Source organism: Chelonoidis abingdonii, chromosome 3, assembly GCF_003597395.2.
Source record: "Chelonoidis abingdonii isolate Lonesome George chromosome 3, CheloAbing_2.0, whole genome shotgun sequence".
NCBI classification, from domain to species: Eukaryota; Metazoa; Chordata; order Testudines; family Testudinidae; genus Chelonoidis; species Chelonoidis abingdonii.
This window is the reverse complement of record NC_133771.1, coordinates 1,641,358-1,655,138: the sequence shown is the minus strand read 5'-3', so window position 1 is coordinate 1,655,138 and position 13,781 is coordinate 1,641,358. Positions and strand designations below refer to the sequence as shown.

Below are 13,781 nucleotides of genomic sequence, written 5' to 3'. Positions count from 1 at the left end.
CGCCGCGGGGCTGTTCGTGCGACAGGGAAGGTGCAGCGCGGTGAGCGCCGCGGGGCTGTTCGTGCGACAGGGAGTGTGCAGCACGGTGAGCGCCGTGGGGCTGTTCGTGCGACAGGGAGTGTGCAGGGCGGTGAGTGCTGCGGGGCTGTTCATGCGACAGGGAGTGTGCAGCGCAGTGAGTGCTGCGGGACTGTTCATGCGACAGGGAGTGTGCAATGCAGTGAGCGCCAAGGGGTGTTCGTGCGACAGGGAAGGTGCAATGCAGTGAGCGCCGCGGGGCTGTTCATGCGACAGGGAGTGTGCAGCGCGGTGAGCGCCGCGGGGCTGTTCATGCGCTGGGAATCTGTCGTGCAAACACAACTGGTGGGTGTGTCGGCTTCATCAGTAGGCAGTGCAGGCCCCCTCGGGTCCGCAGACCCCAGCTTGAGAACCGCTGCACTAGGGGGCGCTGTCCCTTCAGACCCAGTGCTGAGAGTAGGGTGCTCGGGGGGAGCTGTGCTGTGGGGCAGGAGCTTGGTGGGGGGCTGCACTGTGGGCGGGGAGGGCTGAGGCTCAGTGAGGGGGGCTGTGCTGTGGGCAGTGGGGCAGAGGCTCAGTGGGGGTCTGTGCTGGGGGGCAGGGGGTAAGGCTCAGTGAGGGGGCTGTGTTGTGGGGCGGAGGCTCGGTTGGGGGCTGAGTGGGGGGCTGTGCTGTGGGGTGGAGGGCACTAGGACACACTGCCATACTGGGCTTAGACCCGGCCGTACACACCTCTCCAGGGCCGCCCAGAACATTCAGGGGGCCCCGCCACCGAGTTGCTGCCGAAGACCTGGAGCGGAAGAAGCGCCAGGTGCCTAGGCCCCGCAAGAGTTTTCTGGGGCCCCCGGAGTTAGTGAAGGACCTTGCTCCAGGGGCCCCGAAAAACTCTCGTGGGGGCCCCTTTGGGGGCCGGGGCACTGCCTTGTCCCCAGCAGGGCACTGCGTGTACCCCGGCCCCTGGTGCGCCTTGTCCCCAGCAGGCCCTGCGTGCGCCCATGGCCCTGCCCATCCCAGCAGCCATTGCCCCCGCCCTCGGCTGAGCTGGGCACACTGGGGGGCCCAGTGTTTCCTAAGGACACGTCACACCTGAGCCCAGATGGGTGGCAGGCGACCCAGGCCGATGCTGCCCACTGGGAGCTGCGCTGGGCCGGGGGAAGCTGGTGGGTCGCTGAGCCGGCTGTGACCCCTCTCTCTGTGCACCAGCTGGGGCATGGCCGTCAATGTGTATTCCACATCCGTGACCAGCGAGAACCTGAGTCGTCATGACATGCTGGCCTGGGTCAACGACTCCCTGCACCTCAACTACACCAAGATCGAACAGCTCTGCTCAGGTAGGGGGGCCTGGCCCGGACCCGACCGGACCCCTCTAGGGGCAAGGACAGGAGGGGCCCAGCCGCCCAGCCGGGGAGAGCTGCCCTCTGGCCAGCCCAGCCCCTGCCCTGTCCCAGCCGGGGAGAGGTGCCATCTGGGTGGCTGAGTTCCCAACCCCTGCCCTGTCCCTGCCAGGGGCTGCAGGGCAAGGGGGGGCCCAGGGCCAGGATCCAGGGGCTGCGGGGGGCGTCGGCAGAGCTGTGCCGTTCCTGGCAGACATGGAAGCCAGGTGGCCTGTGCCCGTGCCCGTGCCCATGCCATCTGCATAGGGTTGCCAGGTGTCCAGTTTTGACCTGAACGCCCAGTGCAAAAGGGACCCTGGCAGCTCCTGTTGGCACAGCCGTCTGGGCTGTTAACAGTGCGGTCAGCAGCACAGCGGGGGCCCAGGGCTCCCTACCTGCCCTGGCTCCACGCAGCTCCCGGGAGCAGCCGCCAGGTCCCTGCAGCTCCTAGGCACATGGGCGGTCAGGACAGCTCCACGCGGCGCCCCCAACCCGAGTGCCGGCTCTGCCGCTCCCTTTGGCTGGGAACCGCGACCAATGGGAGCTGTGGGGGCAGCACCTGCGGGCAGGAGAGCAGCGCACAGCACCTCCCCGCTCGCCCATGCACCTAGGGGCTGCAGGGAGCTGGCAGCCACTTCCTGCTAAGTGCCACTGGGTCTCTCAGCCCCCCCGGCCCCTGAGCCCTCGTCCCCGGCCCCACCCCCAGCCCTGAGCCCCCTCCTGCCCCCTGAGCCCTCGTCCCGGCCCCACCCCCAGGCTCTGGCCCCCTCCTGCCCCCTGAGCCCTGTCCCTGGCCCCACCCACAGGCCTGAGCCGCCCCTGAGCCCTTTGGTCCCCGGCCCCACCCCCTCCGCACCCAAACCCCTATCCCCCGCCCCACCCCCAGCCCTGAGCCCCCTTCCTGCCCCCTGAGGCCCTCGTCCCCCCCCAGGCCACCCCCAGCCCTTGAGCCCCCTCCTGCCCCCTGAGCACTCTGCCCCCTTTCCCCACGCCCCACCCTCCTGCACCAAACCCCCTCATCCCGGCCCCACCCCCAGCCCTGAGCCCCCTCCGCCCCCTGAGCCCTCTCCCCGGCCCCACCCCCTCCTGCCCACCCAAACCCTCACCCCGGCCCCACCCCTAGCCCTGAGCCCCCTCCTGCCCCTGAGCCCTCGTCCCCCGGCCCCACCCCAGGCCTTGAGCCGCCCCTGAGCCCCTCGTCCCCGGCCCACCCCCTCGTGCACCCAAACCCCTCATCCCCGCCCACCCCAGCCCTGAGCCCTCCCTCCTGCCCCCTGAGCCCTCTCCCCGCCCCACCCCCACCCCTGAGCCCCTCCTGCCCCGCCCTGAGCCCTCGTCCCGGCCGCCACCCGCCACTCCTGAGCCCCTCCTGCCCCCTGACCACTCGTCCCCGGCCACCCCATTCCACCCACGCCCCCCCTGAGCCCCCTCCTGCCACCCAACCCCCTTTCGCCCCAGCCCAGTGAAAGTGAGGTGAGGCTGGCGGACAGCGAGGCAAATGGAGGGGCGGAGGAGGTGAGTGGGGCGGGCCCAGAGAGGGCGGGGCCACAGGAGAAGGGCGGGGCCACAGAGAAGGGGCGGGCAGGGGGTTTTGGTGTTGCGGCATATTAGAAAGTGGCAGCCCTAGCTGCCCGCAGCGCTGCGACTGCCAGTTATGGACATGTTGTTCCCGGGCTGCGTGCACCTGCGGAACGGTGAAGTTCCAGGCCAAGCTTTTGGAGCACGAAGTCATCCACAACTTCAGGTGCTGGAGGCCGCCTTCAAGAAGATGGGGTGGTGGACAGGTGGCGGTCCCTGCCCCCCAGCCATCCCCTGCCAGCCTCCCTTGTGCCCACCAGCACCCCAGGTGTGCTCTGCAGCACCCCTGCTGCCAGCCTCCCATGCCTTGCCAGCCTCACCCACCAACTAGAACCCCCAGGTGTCCTGCAGCCAACCCTTTTGTGCCCACCAGCCACCCCAGGTGTAGCCTGCCAGCCCCTCCATATCTGCCGCCCCCATTGTGCCAAACAGCACCCTCGGTGTTAGCCGCCGCCCCCCCATATCTGCAGCCACCCCTGGAGAACTCCTGTGCGTGCGCCTGCCCGCCCGCACCCGCGTTGCCAGCAGCACCCCCGGTGTGTGCCTGCCAGCCCCCCCGACCCTGTGCATCCCGCTGTTCACGCCATCCCTGTGCCCCACCAGCACCCCTGGGTGTGCTGCCAGCCACCCACCACCAACAGCCCTGCTGTGCCCACCACCTCCTCCTGTGCCAGCCAGCAGCCCTCACACTTACCGTGCCGAATTGCCCATCCAGCCCACCCCTGCACGATTCCCCATGCCTGCCAGCACTTTCTTTGTGGCCTGCCAATGCCCCCTTCCTGCCAGTGATCCTCCCTGGCTGCCAGCACCCACCGCCAGCCACCTACGCGCCTCCACCATGCTTTGGACTGACTGGAAATGGGCCCAGGGGAGCCAATAGGAATCTGACCATTTCCCAAGGTGTCTCAGCAACCATTTGGTCGTGGGCAAATGCCAGCTGGCTGCAGGAGCTTGCCATGGCCACTGCCACCCCCGGGCGCGGTGGGGGCACATGGCCTGCCAGCCCCTCACCACTGCCTGTTGTTCCAGATCATCGCAGTGGAAGAAACTTGGTGAAAGAGGAAGTTCCAGGGATAATTTTGAGTTTACTTCAGTGGTTTAAATTCTTTCGATGCCAACTACGACGGGAAGGAATAAACCCGTGCTGGCGCGGCAAGGGCGGAGTGGCCACCATCTCCAAACCCAGGTGACTCAGCAACTTCAACAAAAACCCAAGACACCATTGGCACTGCGGTAATGTCGCCGATCCCTTGGAGCACTGGCACCCCTGGCCCCTGCGCCCACAGGATCCGACTCCGCCTGCGCGTCGCACAGCCTTGCTAGCATGGCTTCGCTGCCTGCCCCAGCCCCCTGGTGCCTGTCGGGCCTGCCCCTGGGTGGCGTGGTTGCTGCGTACGTTGTGTTTGCTGGCAGTGCCGCGACTCCGGTGACCAAGGTTAGGTGTGGAGGAACGGCAGGGCTGGGAGCGGGCGGTGAGTTCTTGAGCTGGGGCGCCTCGGCATTGGACAACAGTCAGCTGTGCCCGGCCCGGGGGGATGGCGTGAGCACCCCTGGGACCCTGTCTCATCTGCCCATCTTGCTCCTCAGACCTGGCTGTGGTCCTGTCAGGCAGCCCCGGAGCGATTCTGCGCTGGCGGCTCTTTTGCCAGGGCTTGGGGTGCACCCTGCAGCGCCCATGCCCGCGCAGCTCTTCGTCTCCCGCAGGCTGTTCAGCCAGAGGCCCTCCCCAGCGCGATGCAGAAGTCCCACAGCTCCTTTCTCGAGGGCTGTGTGTGGTACGCCGCCCTGACGGGGACCCTTGCCTGCCATGCCAGCCTCCGGCTGTGGCTTAGCTCGGGGCCACGGGCAGGGCCATGGCTGGCTCAGGCTGGCCACTCAGGGACACAAGGAGGGTGTTCTCTTTTCCTTCTCCCGTCCCCATCTCAGTCCTGCCCAGCCCCACCCTCCCCCTCCCGTGGCTTGGTGCCCCAACTGGGAGCCAGCCGGTGCCCACAGTGCACATGCCATCGTGTCCCTGCAGTGGGAGCCCTGGCCTGGGCGGCTGAGCGCTGGGGGCAGCTTGAAAGGGGCCAGGCAGGGAGAGCTGGGTGGGCACAGACGCTGCGGCTCCTTTCGCTCCTCTGTGATTCTGGGCCACTGTGTCCATCCAGGGCACAGGTGACAGGGAGAGCGCGGGCGATGGGCTGCGGAAGCTTGAGTGGGTGCAGTGGTGGGCTGGGGGCAGGGGCAGCCAAGGGGGTGCAGGGGTGGGCTGGGAGGCAGGAGGAGGCAAAGGGGGGTGCAGGGTAATGGTCTGGGCGGATGGGGGCGGCGCGGTTCCCCGGAGCGCAGGGAGTGGGGGCTGGCTTGGGGTGGGGTGGGGTGCAGGGCGCAGCAGGGGAGGAGCCTGCTCAGCTCTGGGGTCCATGGGGGGGCACTGAGCTGGGGCAGGTACGTGGCACCTCCCCAGCATACTCGTGGCAGGGGGGAGTGCCAGTTCCAGGGGCCAACATCCGTACCTTTCTGCCCCCAGGACCATGGGGCTCCCCCACACGCATTCTCATGCCCTGCCCTTCCGTGGCCTCCACAATTGGTAATGAATGACCCCCCCACAGCCTGCACCACCGTGGGGGAGGCCTTGTTCTCCCATCTGGGGAAACCGAGGCAGGGAAGACCCAGGACTTAGGGCGTGGAACCCAGGCATCCTGAGTCCTGTGCTTTAAGCAGCGCCACCCTGCGCTATGGTCTGTGTCTGCAACCCCCTGCCCAGCGCAGCCCTATGTGACCCCTGGCCAGTGACTGTCTGACCCGCTGCCCCTGCGCCCCGCATGCCCATGGCCTGCACCCCGCAGAAGAGGGCAGGGGATCTGGGAGCAAGCTGTGCCTGGGAGGGCCATGCTTTGGGGGGCTGTGCTGGGGGGGGCTGTGCCAGGACTTGTGCTAACCTTTGGCTGTCTCGGGCGGCTCTCTCCAGCCCCCCAGAGAACCTCCCCCACAACCCCGAAGACGATGCCGGTGCCAACCCGAGTGACCAATGTCATCCCCAGCAACATCACCCGGAAAAACCCGCCTGCTGCCCGCAACGGGGGCAGTGAGGCCGACACCCAGATCCTGGAGCTCAACCAGCAGGTGGGCAGGGGCGGGGGGGTGGGGCTGCTCCAGGGGCACAGATTCCAGTCCCACAGAGGATGCTGGGGGGCACAGGTGCCAGGTCCCACAAGGGGCACAGACACCAAGCCCCACAGGAGATACTGGGGCGGCCCAGGTGCCAGGTCCCACGGGGCTCTGGGGGGCACAGACATCGGACCCGTGGGGCACTAGGGGGGCACAGGCCTTGGGTTCTGCTGGGAGGGTCCAGAGGGGCACAGATGCCGGGTCCACAAGGGGCGCTGGGGGGCACAGATGCTGGACCCATGGGGCGCTGGGGGACATAGATGCGAGGTCCTGTGGGGCGCTGGGGGGCACAGACACCAAGCCCCATAGTGATACTGGGGTGCACAGGTGCTGGGTCCATGGGGCTCTGAGGGACATAGACGCTGGGTTCTGCAGGGCACTGGGGGACACAGGCCGGGTCTGGAGGGCGCTGGGGGGCGCAGACGCCAGGTCCTGCAGGGCACTGGAGGGTGCAGGCACTGGGTCCCACAAGGGGCACAGGGGGGCACAGATGCTGGGTCCCTTGGGGCGCTGGGGATCACAGACGCTGGGTTCACGGGGCGCTGGAGGATGCAGATGCTGGGTCCTGCAGGGCACTGGGGGGCACAGGTCAGGTTTGTGGGGCACTGGGGGGCGCAGACGCTGGGTCCGCTGGGCGCTGGTAACAGCCCCTCTCCCTGCCCTGCGCAGCTCATGGACCTGAAGCTGACAGTGGACGGGCTGGAGAAGGAGCGCGATTTCTACTTCAGCAAACTGCGGGACATTGAGCTGATCTGCCAGGAGCACGAGAGCGAGAACAGCCCCGTCATCGCCGGCATCATCGGCATCCTGTATGCCACTGAGGTGAGTGCCCGTGCGAGCGCCAGCTGCTGAGCGTCTGGGGGAGCCTGTCAGCTCTCCGCCCTGCCCGGGTCTGGGGCTCATGTTCAGCTGGCGCCAGGGCAGATCTTTGTGCCTGGCTCCATCTCGTTCTGCCCTGCCCGCCGGGCACTGAGCGTGGGTGGCTCCCAGGCAGGCCGGTCGGAGCCGTGCACCTGGCGCTGGGAGCGGGCTGGGGCTGAGTTCCCCTCCCTGGTGGGAGTCTCTCTGGGGGGTTCCTTGGCCCAGGCCAGGGGAGGCTCACCCCGTCTCTGTGCCCCCCACAGGAAGGCTTTGCGCCGCCGGAGGATGACGAGGTGGAGGACCAGCAGCCGGAGGACCAGGACGAATACTAGCTCCGAGCCCTCCTGCCTTGCGTGACGCCGCCCGGCCGTGCCCGGCCTGCCATAGACACTGGAGGGTTTGCGTGTCCGGCCGCGGCCTGCTCTATCACACATTATAACGTTTCAACCAACCAGCCCACCACCCCGGTGCTTTCTGTCCAGCCTCAGATCCTGGGACCCCACGGACTCCGCCAAGGCCTAGAGAGGAGAACCGAATTGTAAATACGCATGGGGCTGCCGGGGGCGGGGGGGCGCCCTCACCACCTCACCCCCTTATTTATTTCAGTTGTCCGTTTTGGTGTGAGCGCTGCAGCCTTCCCAGGGGGGCCTCCCGCCCCCCGCCTGGCCCAGCCCGATCCCTTTGTATATTGCCCAGGAGGGAGCTGACTTGCACTTTGCCTGTTGTGGTCACGGGCGCCCAGTTGTTGTGGCCTGGGGAGCGTGAGGGCTCCGGGAGCGCCCCGGCCCGCATGAGGCTTGGCCCTGGCAGGCGCGAGGGACGGCACGTTTATTTATTGGTCTCAGTTCACATTGTCAAAGCCGACAAAGGTGGCTTTCCCAGCGCCCCGCCCCCCCCGCCATGCCCGGGGCACGGGTGGTGTCCGCACTCTGCTGGGCTGGCAGGATCCCAGAGCAGGGGACACCCCCAACATGACTGCGCTGGGGGGAGCGGGAGCCCCCAGGCTCCACTCTGAGCTGCTGGTCCCCCACCAAGAGCCCCTCCCTGACTGCAGCGCAGGGCACTTGGCCCGCTGCTGGGGGGCGGGACCCTGGCCTGCCCGGAGGCTCAGTGCCCGCCCCCGTGGGTTCCAGCACCGCGCCGTTTCGATGAGAATGCCACACAGCCGCCGCTGCCTTGCTCGTCTTCCTGTTCGTATTGCCTGTCTGCCCAGTCGCCTGCTGTGCAATCCTGCATCTGTGTTACGTTGGATTTCAAATAAACTGGTGTGGTAAACGCGTGTCCGGGGGCGTCTCTGGCTCGGCTGCCTGGGCTCCCCCAGGGCGGGGCATGGAGCACGAGCTTCCTCTGGAGCAGCAAGCCGGGGCCCAGGCCAGCTCCAAAGCAGGTGGGCATCTCAGGAGGGCTGGGTCCTTTGGAGCTGCTGAGGTGTGGGCACCTAATGCCCTGAGGTGGGGGCATAGCCCCGCCGTCACTGCACAGAACATGGCATCATGGCCAAAACCCAGGATTCCAGGGCAGAAGCACGTGGTTCCCATTGGCGCACCTCCTCAGCAACCTGGCTCAGGCCAGAGCCAGCCCTGCGGGGCCCCTAAAGGAAAGCCCCAGAGACCCACGCTGCACTCCCCATCGCTCAGCTTCCCCCAGGAGCTCCCCCTACAACATCGCCGCTCAGCCAAGAACTGACTGCGGCCTGGTCAGACTCAGCCACAGTGTGAGAATCCCCTGAGCTAACCCGCCCAGACCCCTGGTGTGGATACAGCTCCCTCAGCAGACGTGTTCTGCCGTTGCTCCCGCACCGGACCCCCCTGACGTTGGTGCAGGCCGGCCCTGTGCTACGGTTCCTCTGGCACCCACGGCCTGAGAACGGTGCTAAACACGTAACTCCAGCCAGTGCAGTAATTCCCCCCTGCCCTCCTTACCTGGCGCCTTCCACCCACCGCGGGCTGGCAGCCTAACCCTCCGGGGAGAGGAGAATCCCGAGTGCCCCCTTTACTCTGCCTGCAGCCTGGTGCCCCTCCAGCACTGCCCTCTGGCCTATGCCAGCCTCCATGGCCCCCTCAAGTGTCCCCTGTGATAGTCAGCCCTGGGTGCCCACCAGAACCCAGCCCCCGTGGGCCCCGGGGAAGAGGGCAGCCATGTTGCCCAGTTTTACCTCAGCCCACCATGCCCGGGGCCACACAGCACCAATTCCATTAGAGCCGCAAGAACAGCGAGGCCAGTAAAACCAATGGGTGAGATGGGGCCAAACGGGTCCATGGCAATAAACGATAAAGCGTCCACGGGCTGGACATCCCCGCTCTCCTGCAGGCTGGTGTACCCCATGGACCGGCGTACCCCACGGGTACCGTACCCCATGGACCGGCATACCCCACGGGCCGGACATCCCCACTCTCCTGCAGGCCGGCATCCCCCACGGGCCGGACATCCCCGCTCTCCTGCAGGCCGGCATCCCCCATGGGCCGGACATCCCCGCTCTCCTGCAGGCGGTGTACCCCATGGACCGGCGTACCCCACGGGTACCGTACCCCATGGACCGGCATACCCCACGGGCCGGACATCCCCGCTCTCCTGCAGGCCGGCATCCCCCACGGGCCGGACATCCCCGCTCTCCTGCAGGCGGTGTACCCCATGGACCGGCGTACCCCACGGGTACCGTACCCCACGGACCGGCATACCCCACGGGCCGGACATCCCCGCTCTTCCTGCAGGCTGGTGTACCGCCAACCACCACCGACGTCCTTACACACGGGCGGACATCCCGCTCTCCTATGCAGGCCGGCAGTCCCACGGGGTGGACATAACCGCCGTACTCACTGCGGCTGTGTGTACCCCATGGACCAGCATACCCCACGAGTAACCGACCTCACAGACCGGCATACCCCACAGCCGGACCCCAGCTATCCGAGGCTGGTGTACCCACGGACCGGGTCCCCCACGGGCCTGTGTACCCCACTGGCTACCATAACCCCACGCGGACAATCCCACTCTCCTGCAGGCGGCGCCCCCACGCCGTTTTACCCTACTGGGTATCGTACCCCACAGGTCCGGACATCCCCGCTCTCCTGAGAGCTTGCGTCCCCCACGGCTACATACCCAACAGGCGGACATTCCCGCTCCCTGCAGGCTGTGTGAACCCCACAGGCGGAGTACCCCCTGGGCGGCATACCTAGAGGCCAGTGTGTAACCCACAGCTGTCCCTCTAATTGAACCACTTTGGGTGAGGTTCCCTAATCACAGGAGAGAGCCCGCTGGCAGCTTGTGCTTTATGGACTGGAAGGTGCCTGCGTTCCCTCCTGCACCCCAAATAACCAGAACAAACACACTGTTTGCTGTTCACCCAAGCTAGGCCCCCCATTCCCTGTTCCTGTTACTTCCTCCTCTGAGGCCTCCGCCAGCTCTGCTCCACCATTTCACTCTATTAATGGGCCTCATTGCCAGCTCCGACTTCTACCGTACACATCGAGCCGCCAACGGGTCCCGTCTGGTGGGGCAGCATGCAAAAGCTGTTTGTACTCTCCTGTCCCCCACACCGCCCTGTGCACGCCTGAGCCGCACGGACCCTGGCTTCAGAGAGACCTCCATGCCACATGCAGTGAGTTCCACAAAGTTAATCCCTGCCCCCGGATCCCCGGTCACCCTTATGGCCAGTGGCATCAACGCTCGTCCCCCTTGGGTCCGCAACACCTTGTTCCCCCACTCTGTCTGCCAGCCTGTCTACGCAGTGTGCTTCGTCGCTTTGCTGTCCTTAGGGGTGTAATCGCTACGCACACCCAGATCCCTCCCTCTGGGTGGGCTCCTGTACCCGGCTGCACAGTGCAGCCTTGCCTACGGAGCAGCACATAGGATGCATCCGTCAGCAGAGGTAAGTGCTCATCGTTGTGCGCTGCGTCAGTTGATCCTCCTGCTACTTATGGAGCGGCCAGTTTCCTTTTGCATTCTCCTAGCGTGGTGCCAGAGGTGCCATGTGGCAGTGCCTGCTGCCTTGGCATCCCACGCCTCCGGTCGACTGCTGGCAGAGGGAGAACAGACTGCTGGGGCTGTCACTTCTTGTCCTGCTGCACCAGTGCCCCAGCACGGGGCGTAGTTCTGTTTTAGAATGGGGCTGTGTGCGCCTTAACAACCTGCATTGGCCAGATGCCCCCTAGCTCCCGTTCAGGATGGCTGCCTCTTTCGGGTTCTCTGACAGCCCAGCCTCCTGGAGTCCAGGATAGCAGACTCGCTGCTTGGCAGCAAAGGAAAGCGCATTCTAGCCCATGTGGCTGCAAGGAGACAGCTGGGACAAAGGACCAGGGAATCAACTGACACAGAGCCATTGTGATTTGGTTTAAAATCAAGAGTTTCATATCTTACTTTTTACCTTGGGGTTGGGCAACAGGCACAGCTGTCCCTGCGCTGCTCCTGCTCCTGGCCAGCCTCAAGCCTGGCCGCAGGGCGTACCTTGGCTTCACACAGAAGCATTTCCGTTCTGCGTACACGCCCTCTCCGTCAAAAGCCTTCCTGACATGGCGGCTCCGTAAAGGCTGGCTGGGTAAATAAACAGCAAGCAATTGGTCAGGGCTCCCAAAGCAAGGGGTTTTCCTGCCCCTGGTTTACAAAACAACAGTACCAAATATGCGTTGAGGCTTGAACCGAAAATTTTACAGATGAGAAGCGTTGTTCAAAGTGGTGCTCACCTCAGTTTCTCCGCAGCTTTTGCTGGCCGTGGGCACTAGCGAGGGCTGGCTTCTCTAGCTCTTTCGGGACCCAGCATAGGGTTTATCACTTGCTGTTCGATCTGTACCTACAGCCCAACGCTAACGTCTCACTGGCCAGCGCGTCACCCCTACCTAACACCCACGGTAACACTTACTGACCACAGCACCCATACCTACACCCCACGTAACTCCCTGACCAGCGTCACCCCTACCCTAACAGCCTACGTCACACACTACAAGTACTACACAGCCGTCACCTCCGTGAAACTACAGTCCCCTAACTCTCCTACCGTCCCTCTACCCCTAACCTATGACCAGCGTCACCGACTAACAGCCCACGGTAAACTCTCCTGGCCAGCGTCAACCCCTACCTACAGCCTACGGTAAACACTACTGAACCAGCGTCACCCGTACCTACAGCCCACGGTAACTCTCCTACCAGCGTCACCCTACTACAGCCCACGGTAACCTTATCTGACCAGCGTCACCCGTACCTACAGCCCACGCTAAACCTCCTGGCCAGCGTCACCCCCTACCTACAGCCCACGGTAACCCTAGCTGACCAGCGTTACCATGACTACAGCCACGCTAACTCTCCCTGACCGCGTCATACCCTACCTACAGCCCAACGGTAACCCTACTGACCAGCATCACCCGTACCTACAGCCCACGCTAACTCTCCTGACCAGCGTCACCCCTACCTACAGCCCACGGTAACACTACTGACCAGCATCACCCGTACCTACAGCCCACGCTAACTCTCCTGACCAGCGTCACCCCTACCTACAGCCCACGGTAACCCTACTGACCAGCAGCACGCGTACCTACAGCCCACGGTAACACTACTGACCAGCATCACCCGTACCTACAGCCCACACTAACTCTCCTGGCCAGCGTCAACCCTACCTACAGCCCACGGTAACACTACTGAACAGCGTCACCCCTACCTACAGCCCACGGTAACACTACTGACCAGCAGCACCCGTACCTACAGCCCACGCTAACTCTCCTGGCCAGCATCACCCCTACCTACAGCCCACGGTAACCCTACTGACCAGCGTCACCCGTACCTACAGCCCACGGTAACTCTCCTGACCAGCAGCACCCGTACCTACAGCCCACCGTAACACTGCTGACCAGCAGCACCCGTACCTACATCCAACGCCAACACATATGGGTAATGTGTATGTGACCTTCACAACGCCTTTTAGATACCGGCGATGCCAAGAGTGCATTGAGTGCACTGAGAGGGTCGGGCCAGCTGAGGCTCACTGCTAGACGCTGGGAGCCCCTTGCCTTCTGGCTGTGGGGTGCTCTTGGGGGGTCACAGGTTCCCATTTGAGCTGCTCGCTGGGGAGGGGCTGGCTAAGGCTATGCTGTCTCCTTCCCCTGGGTTAAGCCTCCAAGTGGAAGGGGAGCAAATTCTGCCCCAGGGTTATACTGCAGCAGACCCTGGCAAAACTGGTGGGGAGGGGCAGGCTAGCTCTAGTGTCTATTGGGTAAAGTCTCTGCCCGGGTTCCTGGCTTGAGTCAGGCGCCTTCCATGCTGCTGGACCTTTCAGTGAGAAGCCGCCCAGGTGCCTGGCTTCTGAGCCTGGCCTCTGGGCTGCTGGCTAGGCAGAGAACAGGCCAGGGGAGAGGGGACTATCTCCCCGCCTATGTTTGTCACCCCTAGGCTTGGTCACAAAGGCCTCACATTCCTGAACACCTGTCCCCCACGGGCTGAAGCAGTCCAGGGTTACCATTGCCTGTCATCTCCCTCCGCTGTGGGAGGGCAACCAACCCTTCCTGCCCCAGCCCCTCTGTGCTGGGCTCTCCCATGCCAGTGCAGCCCCTATGGTGCCCTGCACGGGCATGGTACCAGGGCAGCTCAGGCATAAGGCAGCGCCTGAGTCTTGAGCCATCCACACCGTGAACGGCCTCTCTCTCAGTCTCACCCCAGCCCCTGGGGGGACACCGCAAGTCCCACCAGCTTCACCAGTCCAGCAGCACAGTCTTACAACCACCCATTGACAGTCTGACAACAACTAATCCCCTCCCGTGCCCAGCTGTTTCCATGGTCACAGACACAGCCATAGAAACTGTCATGGAGTGTGGGGGA

At 64.9% G+C, this 13,781-nt stretch overlaps 1 protein-coding gene across 2 annotated transcripts in view; it reads left to right on the top strand.

Annotated features, from left to right (window-relative positions):
• MAPRE3 (microtubule associated protein RP/EB family member 3) overlaps nucleotides 1-7,569 on the top strand; it is a 20,745-nt gene extending 13,176 nt beyond the window's left edge. The window contains exons 3-5 of one of the 2 annotated variants that reach the window (XM_075063539.1): nucleotides 5,923-6,077; nucleotides 6,792-6,944; nucleotides 7,247-7,569. In XM_075063539.1, coding sequence (XP_074919640.1) covers nucleotides 5,923-6,077; nucleotides 6,792-6,944; nucleotides 7,247-7,315 — 377 coding nt within the window. In that variant the 3' untranslated portion in view covers nucleotides 7,316-7,569. The remainder of the gene's footprint in view (nucleotides 1-5,922; nucleotides 6,078-6,791; nucleotides 6,945-7,246) is intronic. The other variant, XM_075063541.1, reaches the window with a different exon arrangement.
• The last annotated feature ends 6,212 nt before the right edge of the window (nucleotides 7,570-13,781 follow it).